Source organism: Ascaphus truei, chromosome 8, assembly GCF_040206685.1.
Source record: "Ascaphus truei isolate aAscTru1 chromosome 8, aAscTru1.hap1, whole genome shotgun sequence".
Taxonomy (NCBI): Eukaryota; Metazoa; Chordata; class Amphibia; order Anura; family Ascaphidae; genus Ascaphus; species Ascaphus truei.
This window is the reverse complement of record NC_134490.1, coordinates 64,948,083-64,972,779: the sequence shown is the minus strand read 5'-3', so window position 1 is coordinate 64,972,779 and position 24,697 is coordinate 64,948,083. Positions and strand designations below refer to the sequence as shown.

General features: G+C 48.6%; 1 protein-coding gene across 2 annotated transcripts in view; it reads right to left on the bottom strand.

Moving 5' to 3' along the window:
- The window catches only part of RRP12 (ribosomal RNA processing 12 homolog), a 46,904-nt gene that overhangs the window by 10,862 nt on the left and 11,345 nt on the right, over positions 1-24,697 (bottom strand). For both annotated transcript variants that reach the window (XM_075612389.1, XM_075612390.1), the window contains exons 9-29: positions 23,667-23,765; positions 23,313-23,404; positions 22,550-22,661; positions 22,030-22,130; positions 21,453-21,567; positions 21,202-21,344; positions 14,301-14,422; positions 13,534-13,598; positions 12,567-12,729; positions 12,050-12,204; positions 11,304-11,371; positions 8,909-9,002; positions 8,666-8,824; positions 6,657-6,737; positions 5,504-5,609; positions 4,785-4,892; positions 3,824-3,981; positions 2,497-2,588; positions 2,041-2,202; positions 1,380-1,549; positions 843-953 (exon numbers count right to left, since the gene is read on the bottom strand). In XM_075612389.1, coding sequence (XP_075468504.1) covers positions 843-953; positions 1,380-1,549; positions 2,041-2,202; positions 2,497-2,588; positions 3,824-3,981; positions 4,785-4,892; positions 5,504-5,609; positions 6,657-6,737; positions 8,666-8,824; positions 8,909-9,002; positions 11,304-11,371; positions 12,050-12,204; positions 12,567-12,729; positions 13,534-13,598; positions 14,301-14,422; positions 21,202-21,344; positions 21,453-21,567; positions 22,030-22,130; positions 22,550-22,661; positions 23,313-23,404; positions 23,667-23,765 — 2,476 coding nt within the window. The remainder of the gene's footprint in view (positions 1-842; positions 954-1,379; positions 1,550-2,040; positions 2,203-2,496; positions 2,589-3,823; positions 3,982-4,784; positions 4,893-5,503; positions 5,610-6,656; positions 6,738-8,665; positions 8,825-8,908; positions 9,003-11,303; positions 11,372-12,049; positions 12,205-12,566; positions 12,730-13,533; positions 13,599-14,300; positions 14,423-21,201; positions 21,345-21,452; positions 21,568-22,029; positions 22,131-22,549; positions 22,662-23,312; positions 23,405-23,666; positions 23,766-24,697) is intronic.

Below are 24,697 nucleotides of genomic sequence, written 5' to 3'. Positions count from 1 at the left end.
AACTGAAAGTAAATGTCTGCATTTTTAGTACCAAAATGTTACTGACATTACGTGAGTGTGTTGACCACTAAAATATCACAATACTAATAAGGCAGGAGGAAAAAAATGAAGCAAAGTTTTCTGGAGACAATAGGGGTCATTCATTGCTTGGTGCCACAATCTGCACTATCGCAGGTTATATAACCGCAAAGGTATTCTTGGATCCTGATCCTGTGATGTACAATTCCTTTGGTGCATGGGATTATAAGGGTGGGATATATGTACATTCTTGGTGAAACAGCAAATACAAATATCACTTGGGAACACATTCACATGTCTTAAGACAGGTCTGCAAATCTGCTTTTCCCCATTATCTCCTATTGTACAGTGCTTCCACTGCAGCAAGGGATTGTGTGTAATGATATGCAAATGAGCACAGGGTGACTTTCTGCTTCTTGTCCATTTTAACATGGATCTGTAAAAGTTTATGCCTGCCGTATTAAACAGCATTTTAGCACAGCCTGGGTTAAGAAAGTGCATAGCCAGTAACCCTACTCACAGACAGCTATTTCCAGCTTTTGGAACTCATCAGTGTGAGGCTGGTTACTGGCTCTGCAATGTGAAGCTTGAAGTGGCTCAAACAACACAAGTGATGTTGGGTAAAAAAAAGTGACAAAAACCCTCCACAGTATAGCATACAGTAAATTAAAATACCACGTGTGGGCACATTCACAAGTCTCACACAGGTCTGCAACCCCTGTCTTTCCCCATTATCTCCTAGCATACAGTGCTCCCACTGCATCCAGGGATTCTGGAGAAACAAGCAATTTAACAGAAAGTAGCACCGCACACGCTGCACACACCTTTTGACTTCTCATCCTCCGCATCGCCATCCCGGATAATAAGGCGACCGTCTGACGTGGTCTTGAAGTCGTGCTTTAGCTTTGTGTTCTTGTTTAGGTCTGGTTTTGTAGCTGTGGGACAAACAAATGTACAATGTTCATGCAACCATTTCCAACCTCGTTTTGCAGCTGAAAGCTGGATAGTACCGTGACTCAATTGCAGGGCCAAGCTCTGGCAAGTAGCTAAATAGCCGGTTTAATTTAAGTATTTAACATTGTACTCTTCTTACAAGTGTTATTTAGAAGCTTACAACTTCACTTTTTAGTTAAATGCATCTGTTTTATAAGGGATCAATTATCTGGATTATATAGGGGGGGGAACCATGCCCATTAAAATATTCCAATAATTATCTATGCAGAACATTATTATTCAACTAGCACAATAACCCCAACTTCTTAAGTTGCGACATATTTCTCAACAGTCACTGGATGCTGTGATCGTGCTGGTGTCTCATCTCATCTCGGCGTCAATGTCACTTAGAGGTTACAATTTCTCACCGAGGACTCGTTGAGCTACATTTGGATCGAGGAAGTTCAGGGGTTCATCTCCTTCGCCTTCCTTTAGCCAGGCTCGACTCTTCTGCCTGGTCTGTTTCTTCTGCTGTTTCGTTGGCTTCTTCTCATCAACTTCCTCTTCCTCATCGGTGTCTGCCAAGATATCGTCTATGCTACAAACAGAAACATGGAGGAGGAATCAACGCAGGAGCGGAAGAACGGTCTGAAAGTCAATGCAAAAGGTTGCCTGGCTTTCTACTGAATGGATCAACAGAATTTAACTCAAAAAGGTCGTCCGATATATTAGCGCCATAAAAATTAACTGCAGCCTCCTTTGCATGGACACGCACTACAAGGAAGACCACCAAAGAAAATTTATTCATTGTGCTGTAACAAACACACACAAACACACACAAACACACACACCTATTAGGGGATTATACATGATGCACATTAGTTGTACTGCACGTGGTTAAGCACAATCACTTAACTAGAGAGGATGTTAGATACTTTTACCAACTAGATAATTTATAGCAGTCTTACGGAGCACCTTAGTTTTGGAAGTACAGCTTATTTATTAAGAAGAGCAGTCAACAAATTGAACCCCTCCCCCAATAGGACATCAATTGTCAACAATTTTGAGGGACGGCAGAGAGGTCCTTACCCCTCTCCCTTGAGCTTTGCCGTTTCCAGCTCATCGTCCGCTTCTCCCTCCGATGCAGCCTGTTTCAGGGATTTCTGTTTCTTGTTCCTCGCCTCTGCCTTACGGATATTCACCAGGACCTTGTGATACTCCTCGGGAAGCATGCTCTTCACTAGCTCAAACCTAGACCGTGGACAGATAAAGGTAAGAGTCAGCCCTGCTGTAAAGAGGTACATAGCAAAACCAAAATCCCATGAGGACTGGAGTGGAGAACCCCATACCTAATGTATTAGCCTGTATTTATCCTGAGGATTATTTGCACATTATATAACATTATCAGACTTGTGATAGGAGGCCGATGCATTTAACAGTACCCTCCCAGGAGGGAAGTTGATACAACGCATCCTGTCCGCATGTGCCTGGCCAAAGTCAACCACGATTTGTATTTTTCACCCAGAGCGAGGGACTATTTCCTACCCGAACTTTCGAAGGAACTTTGTAAAGACGTTTCGGAGCTTAACGCGAAAGAGACGCCTCATGTCTTTGTTAATGTTTCCAATGGCTTCCACCTACACGAAGACAAAGAGAAACACATGAAAGGCTTAGAGAGGATTCAGGGAAATATTCAACATGCCTTATTATACTTTTAAGCAATCATTATGAATTATAGAAAAAGGTCCAACAGGGTTTAGTGCTTTCACCCTACACCAACTCAAATATGCTGCAGATCCTCCTCTAATAACACAGTATTGTCGTTCTGGACGAGCGCGCACACACACACACACACACACACACACCTCTGCATTATTGCATTTCATTGATGACATTTGAACAGACAACTCCTATGCTGCACTCGCAGCGCAGAACTGCCCCACAAAGCCACACACTACTGTGGAGGTGGTGGTTCTCGCATTAATAGGAAGGGAACTGTGAGGAAAATAAGATCCCAGAGAAGGAGGCAACTCCTCTTAGGGGTTTCCATTGTAAGAGGTATAGATTTGGGAGCGGGTAGTGAAGGGAATATGGACGTACAGTGCCTATCTGGAGCTGCAGCTCAGAGGGATATGAGGTGCATTCTAGGAATTGTAAGGGATCAAGACAAGAGGAAGAGGTACATGTCATTGTCCACCTAGGAACTAATGACCTGGCTAGGATAGTGCACGAGCTTAGAGAGTTAGGGAAAACTCAGAGATATTGCCAGTTTATAGGAGAGAGGAAGGCAGGACTGTCACACCAGAGACAATGTGTGGTCGAGGAAGTGGTGTGAAGCAGAGATGATTTATAGGACGTACTGGAGGGATAGAGCCAGGGAATTCAAACATGCTTGGGGATAGACCAAGCTAAATTCTAAACATAAAAGCAAAGGATCAAGCAGGGTTTGAGGTTTTACAGCAGACAGGAGAATAGGTGGACAAGGTTGGCAAGGAGGTTATCCGACATCAAAATCACATTCTACAAACAAATAATACGGACCACACGTGGATGCCGTGGCAGGCGAATCATTCAAGCATTGTACGCAAATTACAAGAGCACACCAAATAATAAAGCATAGACCTGCATTAAAACCATAAACACAGCCGCCACTCTCAGAACCATCACTGTGGTTTGCAAACACTGCAAGCATAACATGACCGTGGCATGTTTACCAACGCTGACCAGAATGCCAGGACTGACGCGGGGGTAACAAATGTTTTAAATGATATTCTTTCCTCTATGGACATTTAATTAGGAAAAACAATCTTTTACCAATTTTGTGCTAAAATGTAGCTACTTGGTTATATACACTTGTGACGTAATATCTTACCATCAGCTGCAGGTGCTTAGAGAGAACTTTCATGTCCATAACAAAGATGATGACTTTAATGAAGCCTAGCGCTGCTTTCACCACCTCCCGCGTTTTGGAGCTCAGCAAAAGGCACACGTTCTCTAGCAGCTGCTCAATGACCTCAACGCCCATCTGATCTGTTAGAATAAAACAAGGGATTCAGTACAAGACATTTTTAGGTCAGTTACATGTGGCTTTAAAAACCTAGATTTGCAGTGTGAACGTGGATTAATTCTATCCAAATAGGTTTACCAGTATACACGGACAGTTTTATGGCTTTAGGGTGATGCAGAGATTGGTCCACTACTGTAGGAGGGATAATCAGACAGGCTAAGTTATGCAGGTTCTCAAAACATTTGTCCGTGTCTGTCATGTGGAAAACCCAGAATTAACATTGCTTAGCAAACGCTAGAAGCCTGCAATGGAAGGGAAGCACAGGGGTCAGAATATACCCAGCTCTATCTGCTGGGAGACTACAATATCTGGGTCTACAAATTGTACGAAACATGACAGCACTCGTGCTCAACTCCAGGCCTCAAGCCCGTCCAACAGGTCAGGTTTTCAGAATATCCCAGCTTCAGCACAGGTGGCTCTGAGCCTCTGATTGAGCCATATGTGCTGAAGCAGGGATATCCTGAAAACCTGACCTGTGGGGGGTGGGAGGTCTTGAGGACTGGAGTTGGGCACCCCTGCTCTAACCCAACAGCATAAAACATATCAAACAACTAAGAGGGGGGAGACGATAGATGTTGATTCCCATTAAGTTCATACGTAAAGTTGACATGTTAATATATTAGATTTTAAAATCAGCATCACAGTCTTATTTTTAAAAGTATAGTTTTAATTTTAAAAATATGCACCATCCATCACATTACATCAGCCTCAGCATTACCAAGGTCATTTATTTTTCACACCAAGATTGCAATATTGCTTTTCTTACCTTTGAATTCAAACAGGAGCCTGGTAAGAGTCAGAACAGTGCAGCTGATCATGGTGACGGAGCCAGTGAGCCCAGCGTAGACGACAGCCAGGTAACTCTCCATAGCTTCTGTCAATGCAACGGAACAGGTGAATGTGAGAGGTCAGGCTCCATATTTACTGCAAGCCGGGGCTTTCTCCTCTCGGGAAATGGATCGTTCAGTAAATATAAAGCAGCCTTCTATTGTTAAACACAAACATTGGCAAACTGATGATACAAAGTATGCACCCAAAATGTTTCCTATGCATGATTATATATACAGCTCGGGCTACTAAATTATGCGAATGTTATCTCACCAGCATGACTAGCCGTAAACAGGAAAAGCACAAGGTCAGTAATTCAGCAACGTATGGCTTTTGAAAAAATCTTAAACTGGATACGAGCGCTGACAAGCTCCTATGTTATTCTCTACTTCCATCTGCTGACCGCTTCCACGTATCCCAGCAATTACTAGCAAATGTCTTGTTTTTCATAGATACAACATGCGTGAGAGTGAGTGAGTGTGTGTGTGTGTGTGTGTGTGTGTGTGTGTGAGAGAACCTCACCCTGTGTCAAATACACACACGCATATTCAGATACAGATGTATGTATTAGCAACAAACATTTTTACAGTGTGATTGAATAGAAAGGAGGATAACAGGTGACCGACATGGTTCAGATACAAGGGGCTAATGTGTCACCTTTCTGATCTTGGCTGAAGCGCAGGAAAGCGTGTCCTATGTCTGCCAGCAGTGTATATGCGTTCTTCCGCGCTCCCACGGACACTTCCTTTGTGCAAATCATCACCTGACAAAATACAAGTCAAACATTCATCCCAACGCTTTGAAAAACCCACATGATGTAATATACAATGTAATATATATACAACGTCATAGATACAACATACAATGCAACTGCTTGGCTGTGTTTGTTTGCCAGGACGTCTTTAACAAGGCTTGCAAACGCTTAGAGGTCATTTGCTAATCTACATAAATCTCCAGGAAGTTAACAGTAATTGCAGTGAATGGAAATTAGCGTGCAATTATTGTTACAGCTGCTTAGTGAATTCATTTAGAAACTGAACATGGAGTTATTCAAAACAGCAGATAATGAAAAGATGGATCTACAGAAGACAAATGTAATCTTGTCTACAATCTAAAGCTGAAAAATAAAACTACACAGAAACCATTTAGCAGGGAAATGGAAATAAGGAAATAGGATATATTAGGATATTAAAATGCATTTATTATGAAAGCTCGTAAGAAGCATGTTCAATCAATTGCAAGTTTCTAGCTGTGAAGGGAAATTCAGCTGGAAAATAGGACGGACATTTAATTCCCTCTGAAAATGTTATCTAACTCAGGTGGGCAAGTCCTCAAGGGCCACCAACAGGTCAGGTTTTCAGGATATCCTTGATTCAGCAAAGGTGGCTCAATCAGTGGCTCAGTCTTTGATATATCCTGAAAACCTGACCTGTTATTGGCCCTTGAGGACTGGCGTTGCCAACACCCCGTCTAACTGCAACTGCTCAGAGGGGAAACTACCTCGATTTTCAAGATAGCAACAACACGTCAGACTGTCTGGCTGCAAAAGGGATTGAACACACGACGAAATCATATATCTCATTGCTAGAAGTCTTAGCGCCATCCTGATAAATCTATTGCTACAGTTCTTATCAAATATTTATCCCTCAAATGCTCATGTTCCCCATATAAATAAAGATTCTAGGACGAGGGGGGAAATTAAACGTGTGCCTGTTGGCCTCTTCTCCAGTGAAGCCTACCCAGTGGAGTAGGAGGTGGACCGTGTTAAGGCATGTTTATACCAGTACAGCACAGTGATGCGGGGCCTCACCTCGGGAATAAGGGAGGTTATGAATTCTTCATGGTCAGCTGTGAGCAGCTTCACAATGTGGTTCAGGCACTTCAAACGCGGCTGGTGAAGAAAAACCAAGAACAAAGTTAGACTGTCAAGACCTGCTGCATAATGTGGTCCACCAATGTGCTAGATGTAGCTGTATGGCATGTTATGTACCTAGGGCATGGACTCTAGGGGCCGGAAATTAACTTCACAAATACAGCAACCCCTACATTGAATTTAGATGCAATTGATAGCATAGGAGAGTACACAAGAAGGATGCTAAAGTGTCAGCAATTGCAAGGATAACTGTCAGCGATCCACAACCAGAATAGTGCAGCCACAAGTGACAAACACACAACAATAAGAAGGTACTCAGAACAGTGACATATAGGCTTTTACTTGAGAAGCAGAGATCTGTGCGCAGAGCAGCGTGGCTGCGCTATTCTGAGATCTGTGCGCAGAGCAGCGCGAGTGCGCTATTCTGAGATCTGTGCGCAGAGCAGCGTGGGTGCGCTATTCTGAGATCTGTGCGCAGAGCAGCGCGGGTGCGCTATTCTGAGATCTGTGCGCAGAGCAGCGTGGGTGCGCTATTCTGAGATCTGTGCGCAGAGCAGCGTGGGTGCGCTATTCTGAGATCTGTGCGCAGAGCAGCGTGGGTGCGCTATTCTGAGATCTGTGCGCAGAGCAGCGTGGGTGCGCTATTCTGAGATCTGTGCGCAGAGCAGCGTGGGTGCGCTATTCTGAGATCTGTGCGCAGAGCAGCGTGGGTGCGCTATTCTGAGATCTGTGCGCAGAGCAGCGTGGGTGCGCTATTCTGAGATCTGTGCGCAGAGCAGCGCGAGTGCGCTATTCTGAGATCTGTGCGCAGAGCAGCGCGAGTGCGCTATTCTGAGATCTGTGCGCAGAGCAGCGCGAGTGCGCTATTCTGAGATCTGTGCGCAGAGCAGCGCGAGTGCGCTATTCTGAGATCTTTACCACGTAACAGACATTTTATGCGAACCAAAAGTGACTTTATTGGATGCAGCCAAATCATTCATTTCCCATGGTCATAAGGAGCTGGCAGTGTCTCAAACTAGGTTTTACCAAGTCAAAGATGGGAGTCACCACTAGCCAACTCTTACGCCCAATTAGAAATATGAAATGAATGTGTTTATTCTTTTACCAGATCTACATACCAAAGCTAACATTTGCAGCCTATGTTACAGCCCTATTTACAAGGTGTTGCTATTCCATAAGACACTTTAGTGCTGTGGGTTCCCAACTGGTTTTTTTTTTTTTTTTAGCACGGGCACAGCTGGAGGATTTGGAAAGTCTCGGGGTACCCCTGTTAACCAGATCGCGCAACCCTTCCCGCTACCCCACACCACACTCACCCTCCTCACATGCACAAAACCACCACTCACCCTTATTCTCAACACACTTCACATGTACCCCCCGTCACACTTCACACTCACCATTATTCATAACACTCTACATTTACCACCCGCGCCCCCGCATAGCACACGCATCACCTCTATCACATACTCCACTGACGGCAGGGAACCTGCGATCCACCGTTTCTCTCTCCTCTGTGCCGGGGCTGAGAGAGGAGAGCGAGTAGAGGTGGATCACAGACTTTTCATTCCCAGACAGCACAGGACACATCAGCTGAGCAGCCTTTCCCTGGAAGCCGCAGCACCAGAGTTGAGAAGCACCGCCCTTGTGGCCATTTAGGTCAACAAGCAGTAAGGAGTTTTCTGGCACCGGGAGGGGTCTTATGGAATAGCACGACGCTGCAAACACTACTGTACTGAGCTTTTATCCCTGTGCTGTATGTCACTTTATGTCAGCACTATATGAAAAATACATACAGATGTAGCCAGCTCCACTGCCCCTGGTGGGAAGTCGGGGGAAATTCTGAGCCATCGCTACCATTGAATCCAAAGGGAACTGTGATATTCTGAGGTATGGCAGGGTATGTATGACTACTAACAATGAGGTATATCTAGGTGACAACACCTCACCCTCTTAGCCGGCGATGAAGCAGTCTTCAGGGAACCCAGCAGAGTCTTCTTCAGATCCTCCAGGTTCTTCGTCACAAAATCTTTACACAGTGGCCTTTCTCCTCCGCAGATTTCTTCCAGCACTCTGTACGCTTTCTTCTGCAAACTGTGATTTTTATTCTGCCAGAGAAAGGAGAAGGGCCCATTTATTTCAGTGAACACCACGCGTCACTTAGCTGGACTTCATTCAACTTCTCAACCCACCTCCAGGTACGGCAGAATAGTGTGGTAAATCTTGGTCATTGAAGGTTCATCGGCATACGGAGCCATGGCTACAATCAGATCCAGCATAGACAGCCTGTGTGGGATAGAAAAAAGACCAGCACACAACTGTATGTGGGATTCTGCGCTCCCAACTCCTTTCTGCACAGGATGTCTGCAATCAGGCAATGATGTGCAAGACGGGCAACTTTCTCTGCTCTTCCCAAATGGATACCCATAGAAAACTTTGCAGCCACTAACCTCTATGCTTTAACAACCTACCACAAAACACAGTAGGCATGTTGGTTATGACTGTGGGTTAGTGTGTCATAGTGGTGGGATAGAAGGCAATTAGGGAGGTATAGCACACAAGATCTGTCTCTGTGTGCCATGCAACAAAAAAGGGCATCATTGCTAGAGCAAGCGGTGTTCTTGCCATTTGGGTGGGATGGAGCTAATTTAAGATATTTCCTCTGAGAGAAAGAAAGGGGGCTGTACAGTTCATAAGCATCCTGTATCATTATGAAGTGCAGACTAATCAGGATATGAACTGTGAATAAAGCAAGTATTGGGCAAGTATGTAAACAATTGTGCTGTATAAAAAGCCATTTTCACTGACACATTTAAAAATAAATAATTATATGATGTAGAAATGAGGTTGCTCGATTTGTTCCTGCCAAAAACATACAAGATGATGTGCTTTCAGGTCTGCTGGGACTCCATGCTGCGCGCTTTAAATGAACCCCAATATCAAGCAGCTTGTGCGCTCATTAGGAATCAACCAGCACAACTCTACACTGTGTCACACAGTCCATCCCTCTCCATATCCAAGAGGAAGTCATCTTTACAACCTGGCCACTTCAGTTTCAGCACACTGCCGGACAAACATTAGCAAAAGGAAAGCCTTGTGATCTTGGGAATGAGTAAAAGGCAATAAGTATGCTTCTTAAAACACTATAACTGGAGAGTATGATCACTTAAAACACCAGCAACACACAAGGAGTTCCCAGCACTCAAGCAAAGAGTAATATATCCTACACACAAGGAGTTCCCAGCACTCAAGCAAAGAGTAATATATCCAACACACAAGGAGTTCCCAGCACTCAAGCATAGAGTAATATATCCTACACACAAGGAGTTCCCAGCACTCAAGCATAGAGTAATATATCCTACACACAAGGAGTTCCCAGCACTCAAGCAAAGAGTAATATATCCTACACACAAGGAGTTCCCAGCACTCAAGCAAAGAGTAATATATCCTACACACAAGGAGTTCCCAGCACGCAAGCAAAGAGTAATATATCCTACACACAAGGAGTTCCCAGCACTCAAGCAAAGAGTAATATATCCTACACACAAGGAGTTCCCAGCACTCAAGCAAAGAGTAATATATCCTACACACAAGGAGTTCCCAGCACTCAAGCAAAGAGTAATATATCCTACACACAAGGAGTTCCCAGCACTCAAGCAAAGAGTAATATATCCTACACACAAGGAGTTCCCAGCACTCAAGCAAAGAGTAATATATCCTACACACAAGGAGTTCCCAGCACTCAAGCAAAGAGTAATATATCCTACACAAGGAGTTCCCAGCACTCAAGCAAAGAGTAATATATCCTACACAAGGAGTTCCCAGCACTCAAGCAAAGAGTAATATATCCTACACACAAGGAGTTCCCAGCACTCAAGCAAAGAGTAATATATCCTACACAAGGAGTTCCCAGCACTCAAGCAAAGAGTAATATATCCTACACAAGGAGTTCCCAGCACTCAAGCAAAGAGTAATATATCCTACACACAAGGAGTTCCCAGCACTCAAGCAAAGAGTAATATATCCTACACACAAGGAGTACCCAGCACTCAAGCAAAGAGTAATATATCCTACACAAGGAGTTCCCAGCACTCAAGCAAAGAGTAATATATCCTACACAAGGAGTTCCCAGCACTCAAGCAAAGAGTAATATATCCTATACACAAGAATAAGTCCGTGAAATATTTTACTGGACAGGAAAAAAATCAAATACGCAAATGAAAATAGAAACAGTATATACACAGAATGGTGATATGTGGATGAGAACAGGCACAGTGCATATACAGACTCAATAACAAGTTGAAAAAAGGCCTAATGTAATAAACCTAAATCATAGTAGAATCCAAGGGGGATAGAGGGATGGGATCCAGGAGCGGGAGAGCACGTCCTCATCTACACTGAGCCTGGACTCGTGTGCTTGTGTCCATATCTCTTTCCGTGGTCTTCAGCCTACTGCCCTTGCCCCCTCCGACTACACGGAGCCTGCGTCTGTTACATGTAATGTCGGTTTGGGATTTTGAGGCATTGGGTTACTGAGGCGTTTGGACACCTGTATTGATATAGTTCTAGAAATCTACAGAGCCTTACCTCATGAACTCTGAACTCTCGGGTTCGGTCAGTTTGCCACTTGCTTTATCCAAGAAACTACTGACCATCTGCAAACAAATGTAAAACGACAGGAGTTACTAGCTTTATTCTGATTAAAACGCACAATTGTATGGTTCATTCCCTGGTTCAGACCTCAGCAGCACGTACTGTCAGATTTCCCTTTCTCCCACCAACAAGAGAAATGCCCGTCTACCTTTGAGACTGGTATCCTGGTAGGAGGCAGCTGTAGTAGAAGAGGGAGAGGGAGTAGGGGGTATGACACCTTTTAGTGGACCAGCAAGTAGTTGATATGTTACAAGCTTTCGAACATAACTACTTGTTGGTACAATAAAAGGCATCATACTACCTCCTCCCTCTGCTGCTGCTACTACATGGAAGAAAGGACACGGCTACTCACTCTTCTTTGCTTACTAATGAGGTGGCAGTGAAAGGATTCCCTCCAGAAATGAAGAATACTTTCCTGGGTGGAGACTGAAAGCAGAACATGCTGATTTGCTGAAGAAACATGCAGTGCGTGTAAGACCAGAACTGCAGTGACAGGTTTGAATAAACGTATCCGAGAGTAACATGTATGTGCATACAAACGTCACCTGCATGGAAAGACCAATGTGTGTTGTCCTCTCACAGGACAGACTGTGCCCCCACTGCAAAACCAGTCTTCTGGATAAAAAGATGGTCAAGCAGCAGCACATTGCGAGACCGTTACAGTTACCACTGCAATTTACCTGCTGGTCGGTGATGGTGAGATAAGCTCTGACCGTGTCCAGCACAGGAAGCTTCTGAGCCGGACCCTCTCCCGGAGCTGGCTGCTGGCTGTACACATTGAATAAGATTGGCAAGAAATTCTTGGCAAAGCGGCCGACCTCAACTTTGTCAACCTCTGCAAAAGAACAAATACAAAAATGTACAAAGCTGCTGTAATGACCTACGGAGGATTGTTCCTAAAAGGTAACCCACACTGCTGCAATGCTAAGTTGCCATTACATGCAGCATCTCGAAATCTGGCAGGAAGACAGAGGGCTATCATTACCCAAACGTGACAATTATTTAAGGCCTGATGCAACGCGTCTCTGTGACTTACCGCACCGAGGAAACAACCCGCAAGGTGCAAGTCACAGAGAATGACACACAAATAGCACTTCGTGAACTTCAGAGCAACACAGAATATTAGAGAAACGCTTCAGAGAAAAGAATGCAGATCAGTTTGACAGGTGTTTCCCATAACAAAGCCGCGGTCTGTACCTGCTTCACATCCCTTGTTTATCAGAGTCCGCAGAGCCTGGCAAACCGTGAGCCTGAGGTCCGGTCGGTCACTGATTGCCATTCCCAGGGTGCGGGCTATTTCCTTGAAGGCTACTGCTACGTCTGTGGGTTTGGTGCAGAACCCAGGTAACATGGTCCAGATCTGTAAAACACAGTCATTCTTTAGAAAATGATTTTTCACCATGGGAGTGACTTTATGGTTAAGCAAGGGAGAACTAGGCTCATGTAGAAAGAAACTTGTCAAATAAGGATCCACAATAAATCATTGAAAACCCCATTTTACAGAACCACACACTTTTTTGCAGGCTTTCATAACAAGGTCCAATCTTCTGTTAATCAATTGTTATCAACGTTTTGCATTTACTCTTAAAGGAGCAATCTAAGCAATATCCTGCGGTTTTTTTTTTAAATAAATCAGTTCTGTAGTACTAGATAATACTTACTACCTTTTTTATTTTAAAATTCAACTCCACTGAGCATCTTTGATTTATATAGCAGGATTAGCCCACCTCCCCAGCAGTGCAAGATCTTTGCAACACTTTCCTGTTTGTGATAATTTGTTGCCAATATTCCCAGCAGTGTGAGCTGCAAAACGGTAACAGTACCTAATGTTACCTTAGTAATATAAGAATACATTGTAGCTGCTGAGTTACACTGACTGAAGGAATTGATTTGAAAGGAAAAGGCAGCCATTTAGTGAACCCCGGGGAAACAGGATCTTTGCTGATTGATCATGGTGGAACCAATTTATCAGCAGCTTAGGTAATTAGCTTTCAATAAATGTAATAAAATCCTACATATATTTAGAACAAACATATATTGCCTCTTTCACTAGTGTTTCATTGCCCGTAAAACAAATTAAAAAGGGGAAATAACTGCATAAATTAAAATATCTGTTACCAACGTAGAACATGAAGCCAACAATTAAAGGAGTTTCCCTGCTTACTTGCCACTGAAGAGTCTCGTAGATCTTGGCTTCAAGGTTTCTCCCTCCCTGGGCGAGTTCCCCAGCTGAACAGACAAAAGCAGGATAAAATTATCAACACTTCTGTCAGTAATAATAAAGCATTATTGCAACATCCCCATGAAATGTATAACCCACACGGGGATAGTCAGGAACCCTGTCACAGATCTAAGTAATAAACGGTAATAACCACATTGGTTCCAAAAGAAAACAAGAGCTCTTGGCAGTCTGAGATAACATTTATGGGACAATGTAAGAAAGATACATTAATGATCATGTACATAAAACCACAAGGTCCACATCAGATGCGAGTTGCAAAAAAAAACTGTGCAGTTTCCAAAATATTTACCGCCTCCGTATATATACCTAGGGTGGGCAACTCCAATCGTCAAGGGCCACCAGCAGGTCAGGTTTAGGATGTCCCTGCTTCAGCACAGGTGGCTCAATCAAAGACTGAGCCACCTGTGCTGAAGCAGGGATATCCTGAAAACCTGACATGTTGGTGGCCCTTGACGACTGGAGTTGCCCACCAATTACAAAGTTCCACTTGAATGCCACGCAGCTTAACAAAGCCACATTTTACTCCTGGAGTGGTAGGGCTGCCAAGACAATATACAGGGTCAACACAATTAGATAGGAGTTACTCGCACATCAGACATTTCACAATCGTCAATCTCCGTTTATACGTCAGCCACGTTCGTTAAACAGATGCGCCACGTTCGTTAAACAGATGCACCAACATTAATTACCTCGTTTTTTGATGTTGGCAGCTAAAGGTAGGAAATATCTTGTAAAGAAACCCAATTCTGTGTTCTTCACGTGGTCCCGAATCACTGGGACTAGCCAGCTGCGTGGGAAGTCACAGGAATCCCTGACCGAAAAAAGGGATTAATCAAAAGGCATGTACATTTCTCCAACATTATGCCCCAATACCCTCTGCCACGGAAGCTGCCTAGATAAACTAGAGCAAGACAGATGCAATCGATATCTTGATTCACTGTTCAATACACATTGACAGCCGCTTTAGAGTAGCAGAATTAGACGTTTTACACGTAAGAACGAGGTTTGTTCAGCAGAATGTGTGGCTTTATTCCACCCCCAAACAAGGGGGGGGGGGGGAGGACAGGAAATCACAGCACATCACTTGTCGCTTTTTCCTCCGCAATATCACAAAGATACGCCCTTTCCTCTGTTACTCTACTGCTAAAACTATGACTCAGGCCCTCATTCTCTCACGTCTCGATTACTGCAACCTCCTGCTGTCCGGCCTTCCTGCCTCTCACCTGTCTCCCCTACAATCTATCCTAAACGCTGCTGCCAGAATCACTCTACTCTTTCCTAAATCTGTCTCCGCATCTCCCCTCCTGAAATCCCTCTCCTGGCTTCCGATTAAATCGCGTTTCTCACACTCAATTCTCCTGCTCACTTTTAAAGCTTTACATTCTTCTGCCCCTCCTTACATCTCAGCCCTAATTTCTCGCTATGCACCATCACGACTCTTGCGTTCTTCTCAAGGATGTCTTCTTTCTACCCCCTTTGTATCTAAAGCTCTCTCCCGCCTTAAACCTTTCTCACTTTCTGCCCCACACCTCTGGAATGCCCTTCCCCTCAATACCCGACTAGCCCCCTCGCTATCCACCTTTAAGACCCACCTTAAGACACATCTACTTAAAGAAGCATATGAGTAGCACTGGATAATCATGGACACATGACACATAAAGCTTGGCCCCCTGCAGACACACTTACTAGTATTCCCTCCTACTGTCTCTGTACGTTCTCCCTACCTACCAATTAGATTGTAAGCTCCTCGGAGCAGGGACTCCTTCCTTAATGTTACTTTTACAGTATGTCTGAAGCACTTATTTCCATGATCTGTTATTTATATTATTTGTTATTTATATGACATGTATTACTACTGTGAAGCGCTATGTACATTTATGGCGCTATATAAATAAAGACATACAATACATACATCAGAAAGAAGGGAATGGATTGAACTCCTTGGGACAGGGGTCATCAACGCCAGTCCTCAAGACCCCCCCCCCCCCCCTCACTCCCCTCCCCAACAGTTCAGGTTTTCAGGATATCCCTGCTTCAGCACAGGTGGCTCAGAGGCTCAGTCGAAGACACTTGTGCTGAAGCAGACAGCCACATGTTTTCAGGATATGCCGGAGCAGGAATATCCTGAAAACCTGACTTGTTGGGGGAGTGGGGGGGAGAGGAGAAGGGGTCTTGAGAACCCCCCTGACTTAGGACAACAAAAATCATTTTTGTATCTCCCAGCATTCTTTTCCCTCCAGGGTCTAACATGGGGAACATGCAGAAAAGTATATCTCCCATTCACTTAGCCTGGATTAGTGCAGGAAGCATTTCAGAGAAATTGAGTAGTTGACAGCAAGACCTCATTATAAATAAGATTAAGAGCAGACAATTACATTAATTATATTAACCTATGTAGCTCTTAAAACTACTTGCAGTGTCTCATAGGAGCCAGCATGTACTCCCACCGACCACATACACCTACACCAGGCCTGCACAACTTGTAAAGCGAGAAGGGACGAACTGCTCTAAGGAAAACAGATTTGGGGGGCACGGGTAAAATCATCATCATATCTCCCCCAGCACCTCTCATCACCATCCTCATATCTCCTCCAGCACCTCATCAATCTCTCCCAGCACCCCTCATCATCCTCATATCTCCCCCAGCACCCCATAAACCTCATATCTCCTCCAGCACCCCTCATCATCCTCAAATCTCCCCCAGCACTCATCCTCATATATCTTCCCCAGCACCCCTCATCATCAACCTTTGCAACTCACCCTTTATCTCACACCCCAATCTCTCCCCCTCACCCATACACAATACTCCCCCTCCACATAACACACAATACTCCCCTGCAGACCACACACATTCCACCCCCCTGCACCTCACATCACTCTCCCCCCTGTATATCATATCACCCCACTACACGTCCCCCCCTGCACCACACCTCCCCCCCTGCACCTCACATCACCCCACTACACGTCCCCCCCTGCCCTCACGTCCCCCCTGCACCTCACTCACCTGCACCTCACCCCCCGCACCTCACCTCTAACTCCCCTGCACCTCACCCCCCCCACCTCACTCACTCCCCTGCACCTCACCCCCCCACCTCACTCACTCCCCTGCACCTCACCTCCCCCCCCTGCACCTCACCTCACTCACCTCCCCCCCCCTGCACCTCAACTCCCCCCCCTGCACCTCACCTCACCTCACTCCCCTGCACCTCACCTCACTCCCCTGCACCTCACCTCACTCCCCTGCACCTCACCTCACTCCCCTGCACCTCACCTCTCCACCCTGCACCTCACCTCCCCACCCTGCACCTCACCACCCTGCACCTCACCTCACATCACTCCCCTGCACCTCACCTCCCCACCCTGCACCTCACATCACTCCCCTGCACCTCACATCACTCCCCTGCACCTCACCCCCCCCCCTGCACCTCACCTCACCTCACTCCCCTGCACCTCACCTCACCCACACCTCACCTCACCTCACTCCCCTGCACCTCACCTCACTCCCCTGCACCTCACCTCTCCACCCTGCACCTCACCTCTCCACCCTGCACCTCACCTCTCCACCCTGCACCTCACCTCTCCACCCTGCACCTCACCTCTCCACCTCACCTCACTCACTCCCCTGCACCTCACCTCACTCACTCCCCTGCACCTCACCTCACTCACTCCCCTGCACCTCACCCCCCCACCTCACTCACTCCCCTGCACCTCACCTCCCCCCCCTGCACCTCACCTCACTCACCTCCGCCCCCCTGCACCTCAACTCCCCCCCCTGCACCTCACCTCACCTCACTCCCCTGCACCTCACCTCACTCCCCTGCACCTCACCTCACTCCCCTGCACCTCACCTCACTCCCCTGCACCTCATCTCACTCCCCTGCACCTCACCTCCCCACCCTGCACCTCACCTCCCCACCCTGCACCTCACCTCCCCACCCTGCACCTCACCTCACATCACTCCCCTGCACCTCACCTCCCCACCCTGCACCTCACATCACTCCCCTGCACCTCACCCCCCCCCCTGCACCTCACCTCACCTCACTCCCCTGCACCTCACCTCACCCACACCTCACCTCACCTCACTCCCCTGCACCTCACCTCACTCCCCTGCACCTCACCTCTCCACCCTGCACCTCACCTCTCCACCCTGCACCTCACCTCTCCACCCTGCACCTCACCTCTCCACCCTGCACCTCACCTCTCCACCCTGCACCTCACCTCTCCACCCTGCACCTCACCTCTCCACCCTGCACCTCACCTCTCCACCCTGCACCTCACCTCTCCACCCTGCACCTCACCTCTCCACCCTGCACCTCACCTCTCCACCCTGCACCTCACCTCACTCACTCCCCTGCACCTCACCTCACTCACTCCCCTGCACCTCACCTCACTCACTCCCCTGCACCTCACCTCACTCACTCCCCTGCACCTCACCTCACTCACTCCCCTGCACCTCACCTCCCCACCCTGCACCTCACCTCACTCCCCTGCACTTCACCCCCCCCCCACCTCACTCACTCCACCGCACCTCACATCCCCCCCCCCACACCTCACCTCACTCACTCACTCCCCTGCACCTCACCCCCCCCCCACCTCACTCACTCCCCTGCACCTCACCTCCCCACCCTGCACCTCACCTCCCCACCCTGCACCTCACCTCCCCACCCTGCACCTCACCTCGCATCACTCCCCTGCACCTCACCTCTCCCCTGCACCTCACCTCTCCCCTGCACCTCATCTCACTCCCCTGCACCTCACCTCACTCCCCTGCACCTCACCTCACTCCCCTGCACCTCACCTCACTCCCCTGCACCTCACCTCACTCCCCTGCACCTCACCTCACTCCCCCGCACCTCACCTCTCCACCCTGCACCTCACCTCTCCACCCTGCACCTCACCTCCCCACCCTGCACCTCACCTCCCCACCCTGCACCTCACCTCCCCACCCTGCACCTCACCTCCCCACCAAGCACCTCACCTACTCCCCTGCACCTCACCTCACTCCCCTGCACCTCACCTCCTCACCTGCACCTCACCTCACCTCACTCCCCTGCACCTCACCTCACTCCCCTGCACCTCACCTCACTCCCCTGCACCTCACCTCACTCCCCTGCACCTCACCTCTCCACCCTGCACCTCACCTCTCCACCCTGCACCTCACCTCTCCACCCTGCACCTCACCTCTCCACCCTGCACCTCACCTCTCCACCCTGCACCTCACCTCTCCACCCTGCACCTCACCTCTCCACCCTGCACCTCACCTCTCCACCCTGCACCTCACCTCCCATCACTCCCCTGCACCTCACCTCCCCCCTGCACCTCACCTCACTCACTCCCCTGCACCTCACCTCACTCACTCCCCTGCACCTCACCTCACTCACTCCCCTGCACCTCACCTCACTCACTCCCCTGCACCTCACCTCACCTCACTCCCCTGCACCTCACCTCACCTCACTCCCCTGCACCTCACCTCACCTCACTCCCCTGCACCTCACCTCCCCACCCTGCACCACACCTCACTCCCCTGCACTTCACCCCCCCCACCTCACTCACTCCACCTCACCTCCCCGCACCTCACATCCCCCCCACACCTCACCTCACCTCACTCACTCCCCTGCACCTCACCTCCCCACCCTGCACCTCACCTCCCCACCCTGCACCTCACCTCGCATCACTCACTCACCTGCACCTCACTCCCCTGCACCTCACCTCACTCCCCTGCACCTCACCTCTCCACCCTGCACCTCACCTCCCCACCCTGCACCTCACCTCCCCACCCTGCACCTCACCTCCCCACCCTGCATCTCACCTCCCCACCCTGCATCTCACCTCCCCACCCTGCACCTCACCTCACATCACTCCCCTGCACCTTACCTCACTCCCCTGCACCTCACCTCCCCACCCTGCATCTCACCTCCCCACCCTGCACCTCACCTGCACCTCACTCCCCTGCACCTCACCTCACTCCCCTGCACCTCACCTCTCCACCCTGCACCTCACCTCCCCACCCTGCACCTCACCTCCCCACCCTGCACCTCACCTCCCCACCCTGCATCTCACCTCCCCACCCTGCATCTCACCTCCCCACCCTGCATCTCACCTCCCCACCCTGCATCTCACCTCCCCACCCTGCACCTCACCTCACATCACTCCCCTGCACCTTACCTCACTCCCCTGCACCTCACCTCACTCACTCCCCTGCACCTCACCTCACTCACTCCCCTGCAACTCACCTCACCTCACCCACTCCCCTGCACCTCACCTCACTCACTCCCCTGCACCTCACCTCACTCACTCCCCTGCACCTCACCTCACTCACTCCCCTGCACCTCACCTCACTCACTCCCCTGCACCTCACCTCACTCACTCCCCTGCACCTCACCCCACTCACTCCCCTGCACCTCACCTCACTCACTCCCCTGCACCTCACCTCACTCACTCCCCTGCACCTCACCTCACTCACTCCCCTGCACCTCACCTCACTCACTCCCCTGCACCTCACCTCACTCACTCCCCTGCACCTCACCTCACTCACTCCCCTGCACCTCACCTCACTCACTCCCCTGCACCTCATCTCACTCACTCCCCTGCACCTCACCTCACTCACTCCCCTGCACCTCACCTCACTCACTCCCCTGCACCTCACTCACTCCCCTGCACCTCACCTCACTCACTCCCCTGCACCTCACCTCACTCACTCCCCTGCACCTCACCTCCCTTCACTCCCCTGCACCTCACCTCACTCCCCTGCACCTCACCTCACTTCACTCCCCTGCACCTCACCTCATTTCACTCCCCTGCACCTCACCTCCCCACCCTGCACCTCACCTCACATCACTCCCCTGCACTTCACCCCCCCCCACCTCACTCACTCCCCTGCACCTCACCCCCCCACCTCACTCACTCCCCTGCACCTCACCTCCCCACCCTGCACCTCACCTCGCATCACTCCCCTGCACCTCACCTCGCATCACTCCCCTGCACCTCACCTCGCCTCACTCCCCTGCACCTCACCTCACCTCACTCCCCTGCACCTCACCTCACTCCCCTGCACCTCACCTCACTCCCCTGCACCTCACCTCACTCCCCTGCACCTCACCTCACTCCCCTGCACCTCACCTCACCTCACTCCCCTGCACCTCACATCACTCCCCTGCACCTCACATCACTCCCCTGCACCTCACCTCACATCACTTCCCTGCACCTCACCTCACATCACTTCCCTGCACCTCACATCACTTCCCTGCACCTCACATTACCTCCCCCCCCCCCCCCCGCACCTCACCCCCCCCCCCCCCCCGCACCTCACGGCGGCAGAGCAGGCAGGACTAGCACACTTGTGCAGTCCTGAGAGCAGGCTCGAGGAGGAGTAGGCGTAGGAGGGGGAGAGCAGGCTCGCAGCTCGCGGGCGGCAGAGGAGGCGGAGAGCGGCTTGCGGGCGGCAGTGGAAGGGGAGAGCAGCTCGCGGGCAGGAGAGGAGGGGGAGAGAGCAGCTCGCGGGCAGGAGAGGAGGGGGCAAGCCACCGCAGGCCGCACAATGAGTGCAGGCATGTTGTGCAGGCCTGACCTACACCATACACGCATCCTTACTCTGTGCCATCGATTTGCAGAGGAACAGCTTTTAGGACGACCTCAGGACCCATACTCTCCACTGCAGCACCCACTGCCCGATCCAGCTCCCCGGTGTATGGGAAATGTGCAGAAAGGCGCAGGTCACAGAGAGACTGCAAACACTGAAATGAAGACGGGTTAGTGAATCAGTGTGTGGGATTTAAGCCTGACGAGCATTGCAGCAGGAAAGTGAGAGGTTTACATGTCACAGACATATTGTGCTTTCTTACCTGTTTCATAAACGGGTGGCAATACTTTCCAGCAACCTCAAAAAATGTCTGCAAGGCCTGAAGGACATAGGCCCAGGAAGCATGGAACTTGTATGTTAAACCTTCTTCCACAACCCTACAACCACAGATAGGAAGGTCAGTCTCTAAAAGTACCTGTTTATGCTGGGAGGAAATCCTGCCCACCTGACGAGATGAGAGTGCAGCAGAGAGACAGACACACAGAGGCAGACACACAGAGGCAGACACACAGAGGCAGACACACAGAGGCAGACACACAGAGGCAGACACACAGAGGCAGACACACAGAGGCAGACACACAGAGGCAGACACACAGAGGCAGACACACAGAGACAGACACACAGAGACAGACACACAGAGACAGACACACAGAGACAGACAGAGACAGACACACAGATTTTACTAAGGTAAATATAAAATGGGTAATGCCCAAATTCCTAAATAAGAGTTTTTGTTGTTAATGGGTGGATGAGTGAAGTGAAACATGAACTTGCTTTACATCTGCACAACTCAATGCTTCATATTATTAAAAAAAAAGCCTCATTATGTAGCCACTCGCCTGAACATTTTACAGATGTGAGCAGCTGGTCCAGACGTTGGGGATGAAGAGACAGATCCAACGTCCGCAATATGAGGAGCGATGCATTCTGTGAGGAGACACTGCAGACATGAACACAAAGTGAGTCCAACATTCACAGAGCCCACTACAGAGTACATATCGTGTGTATTACACCCTTCACCATCACAGGGAATTGCACCTTGTGAGGAAAACAAAAAAGGGAGAAACACAAGAGCAAATGATATTGTACACATCTGACCCTAAATCAATTAACCCAATACTCTAGCTGGGACTAAAATATCAATTACAGTTATATTTGCCAAGAAAACGGCTCTAGAAAAGTAAAATAGTATTTGGAAAGGCAATAAAAAAACCTTGCAAGAAGTAATTTCGACATGTCCTTATCTATGCCTACAGGTCTTACCATAAACCTGACATTTGCATTTGGCCTCGCCTGCCTGCATTACACTGCTTGGGTTGTTAGATCCGCACGCATTATTGTAGAGGTCAGACCACATACCCTCAATGTTTGGGCAGCTGCAGACACAACCTGCGAGTGAGGCGACAGGAAGCAGTTCATGGAGGTGGAGAAGAGGCGGGGAAGGTGAGCCAGGCACAGCTCACCCTGCAATCTTCATGTAATAAAGGGGAGGAAAAAAAAGGCTTTAATAAAAATAAAACCGCACAGGTCCAGATTCACTAAATGGTGCTATGCTTTAGCACATACTAACGCCCGAATCGTGCTATGGTTTAGCACCCTAATGAATATAGGTCACAATTGGGTCGTATGTGTCCATCTAATAGCACAATAACGTCTTGCCGATTAGAAAACATTCATTTTTTCATAGTGTACATTTGTTTTTTTTATTGGTTAAGGTGGCTGATCATGTAAAAAAACACCTTAGGCTGAGTCCATGGTGCCTCAGCCCGTGCGGAGGCGCGCTGAGGCTGAGGGAAAGCAGGTGCTTTCCCTGGCCTTGGTTAGCGCGCCATCCGGGGGCGTGTCGGGGGGCGGGCCAGTGACGTCACGGAGCTGGTTCGTCCTCATTGGGCGAACCGCTCACGTGACCGGCCCAGCGCTCCCGTGAGCGCTTGAAACGAAATTTTTCCTAAGACCTACGCTTCCGCACGCTTGCGGAAGTGTGCGCGAGCCCCTGCTAAAGCCACTCTCATTGCGGCTGCAGGGGCTCACTGGTAAGCGTAAGCACACCTCAGCACGGGTCAGCGCTCTTAATCAGTAAAGAGCAGCCAGGTAAGGAATGCCACAATTGCACAGCAGTTACCTGGACAGGTTGACGTGAGCTTTCTCCATGACTGCTAGCCACGCCGACAGGGGCTGCAGGTCATTCTCACTGGGCAGGTAATCATACAGCGCCTGTCAGAACCAGAGGCACAGAAAGAACATAAGGCTAATTAGTCAACCATCAGCTTTGAGGCTAGTTAAAATCAACAGATCAGGTACCAAACCGCAGCAATAATCACCATGGAAACCACTGAATGGACAATATATTTCCTGTGGTTATAAAAATGAAAAAATTTCAAACAATGAGGACAGACGTGATTCCCAAAATGTCAAGCAACTAAATAGAAGAATTATGCTTAAAAGATGCTATTAACTATACCCATCCCATACTCACCGTGATGATTTGACCATTGAGCTCAGCAGTCAGTGTGGAGGAGCTTGGTTTGGAACGGAAGAGCTCATGAAATGCCTGCATTGCACACGCTGTGATTAGCTGCAAAGTGGGAAGAATATCCAGGTTTAATACAGAGGAACACGGAACAGAGGGAAGAAATATGACAATCTTTGCAGCCAACCTAATATCCAACTTCCCTCCCCCCCCCCCCCCAGCCTCATTGAGACCAGCTGTGTGGCTGGACCAATCTCTACCCTAAGTAACATCCCCCCACGCCAAACCTTAATGGCTTCAGATGTCAGACTGGGTCATATTGTAACCCGAACCACACCTTATCCTACTACAATGAGTAGCCACCTTAGCTTCTTTCTTTTTTTTTCAAAATTGTCCCTCATTCCCTCTAGACTGTAAGCGCTCACCAGCAGGGCCCTCCTCACCTCTTTGTATCTGTTTGTCCTCCCTTATATGTAGCCGTTTTGTTTTTTGTAAAATACATAAATTATTGTACCGTGCTGTTGAATATGTTGGCGCTTCACAAATAAACTATGATATCCTCACCCCAGGCATCTCAGTTTTTTGGAAGAGCGAGTCTGAACTAGGGGTTCTTTCTCCTTATTTAGGACTGTGGCGTTCCTACACGTGGAGACCCCACTGGCTATATAGAGCTTTTATCAAACTTGGGTAGAAAACTGAAACAGGGTTTCATGTCCGCCTAAAATAAATAATTCCTACTGGAAATATGTACACACTTCAAAATCTCAGAAATGGGAAGCAGAAAGTAAAACAGTAACTGTGAGGGGGTTGGCAGAACTATAAAACACCAGGTGACCCAATACCATGGGGAAAAGGATCTGCTTATGGTTCTCTCTGTGGCATAGAGAGGAGGAAAAACATGTACAATAAGCACGCCCGGTATGCACAAAGAAGGGGATTCCAATGGTTGAGGAATATCATTTCAGAACTCGTATTTATACTTTAATAGTAGAACACACCACACACACCACACGTGGTTCTTTCACGTCTCAGACAGG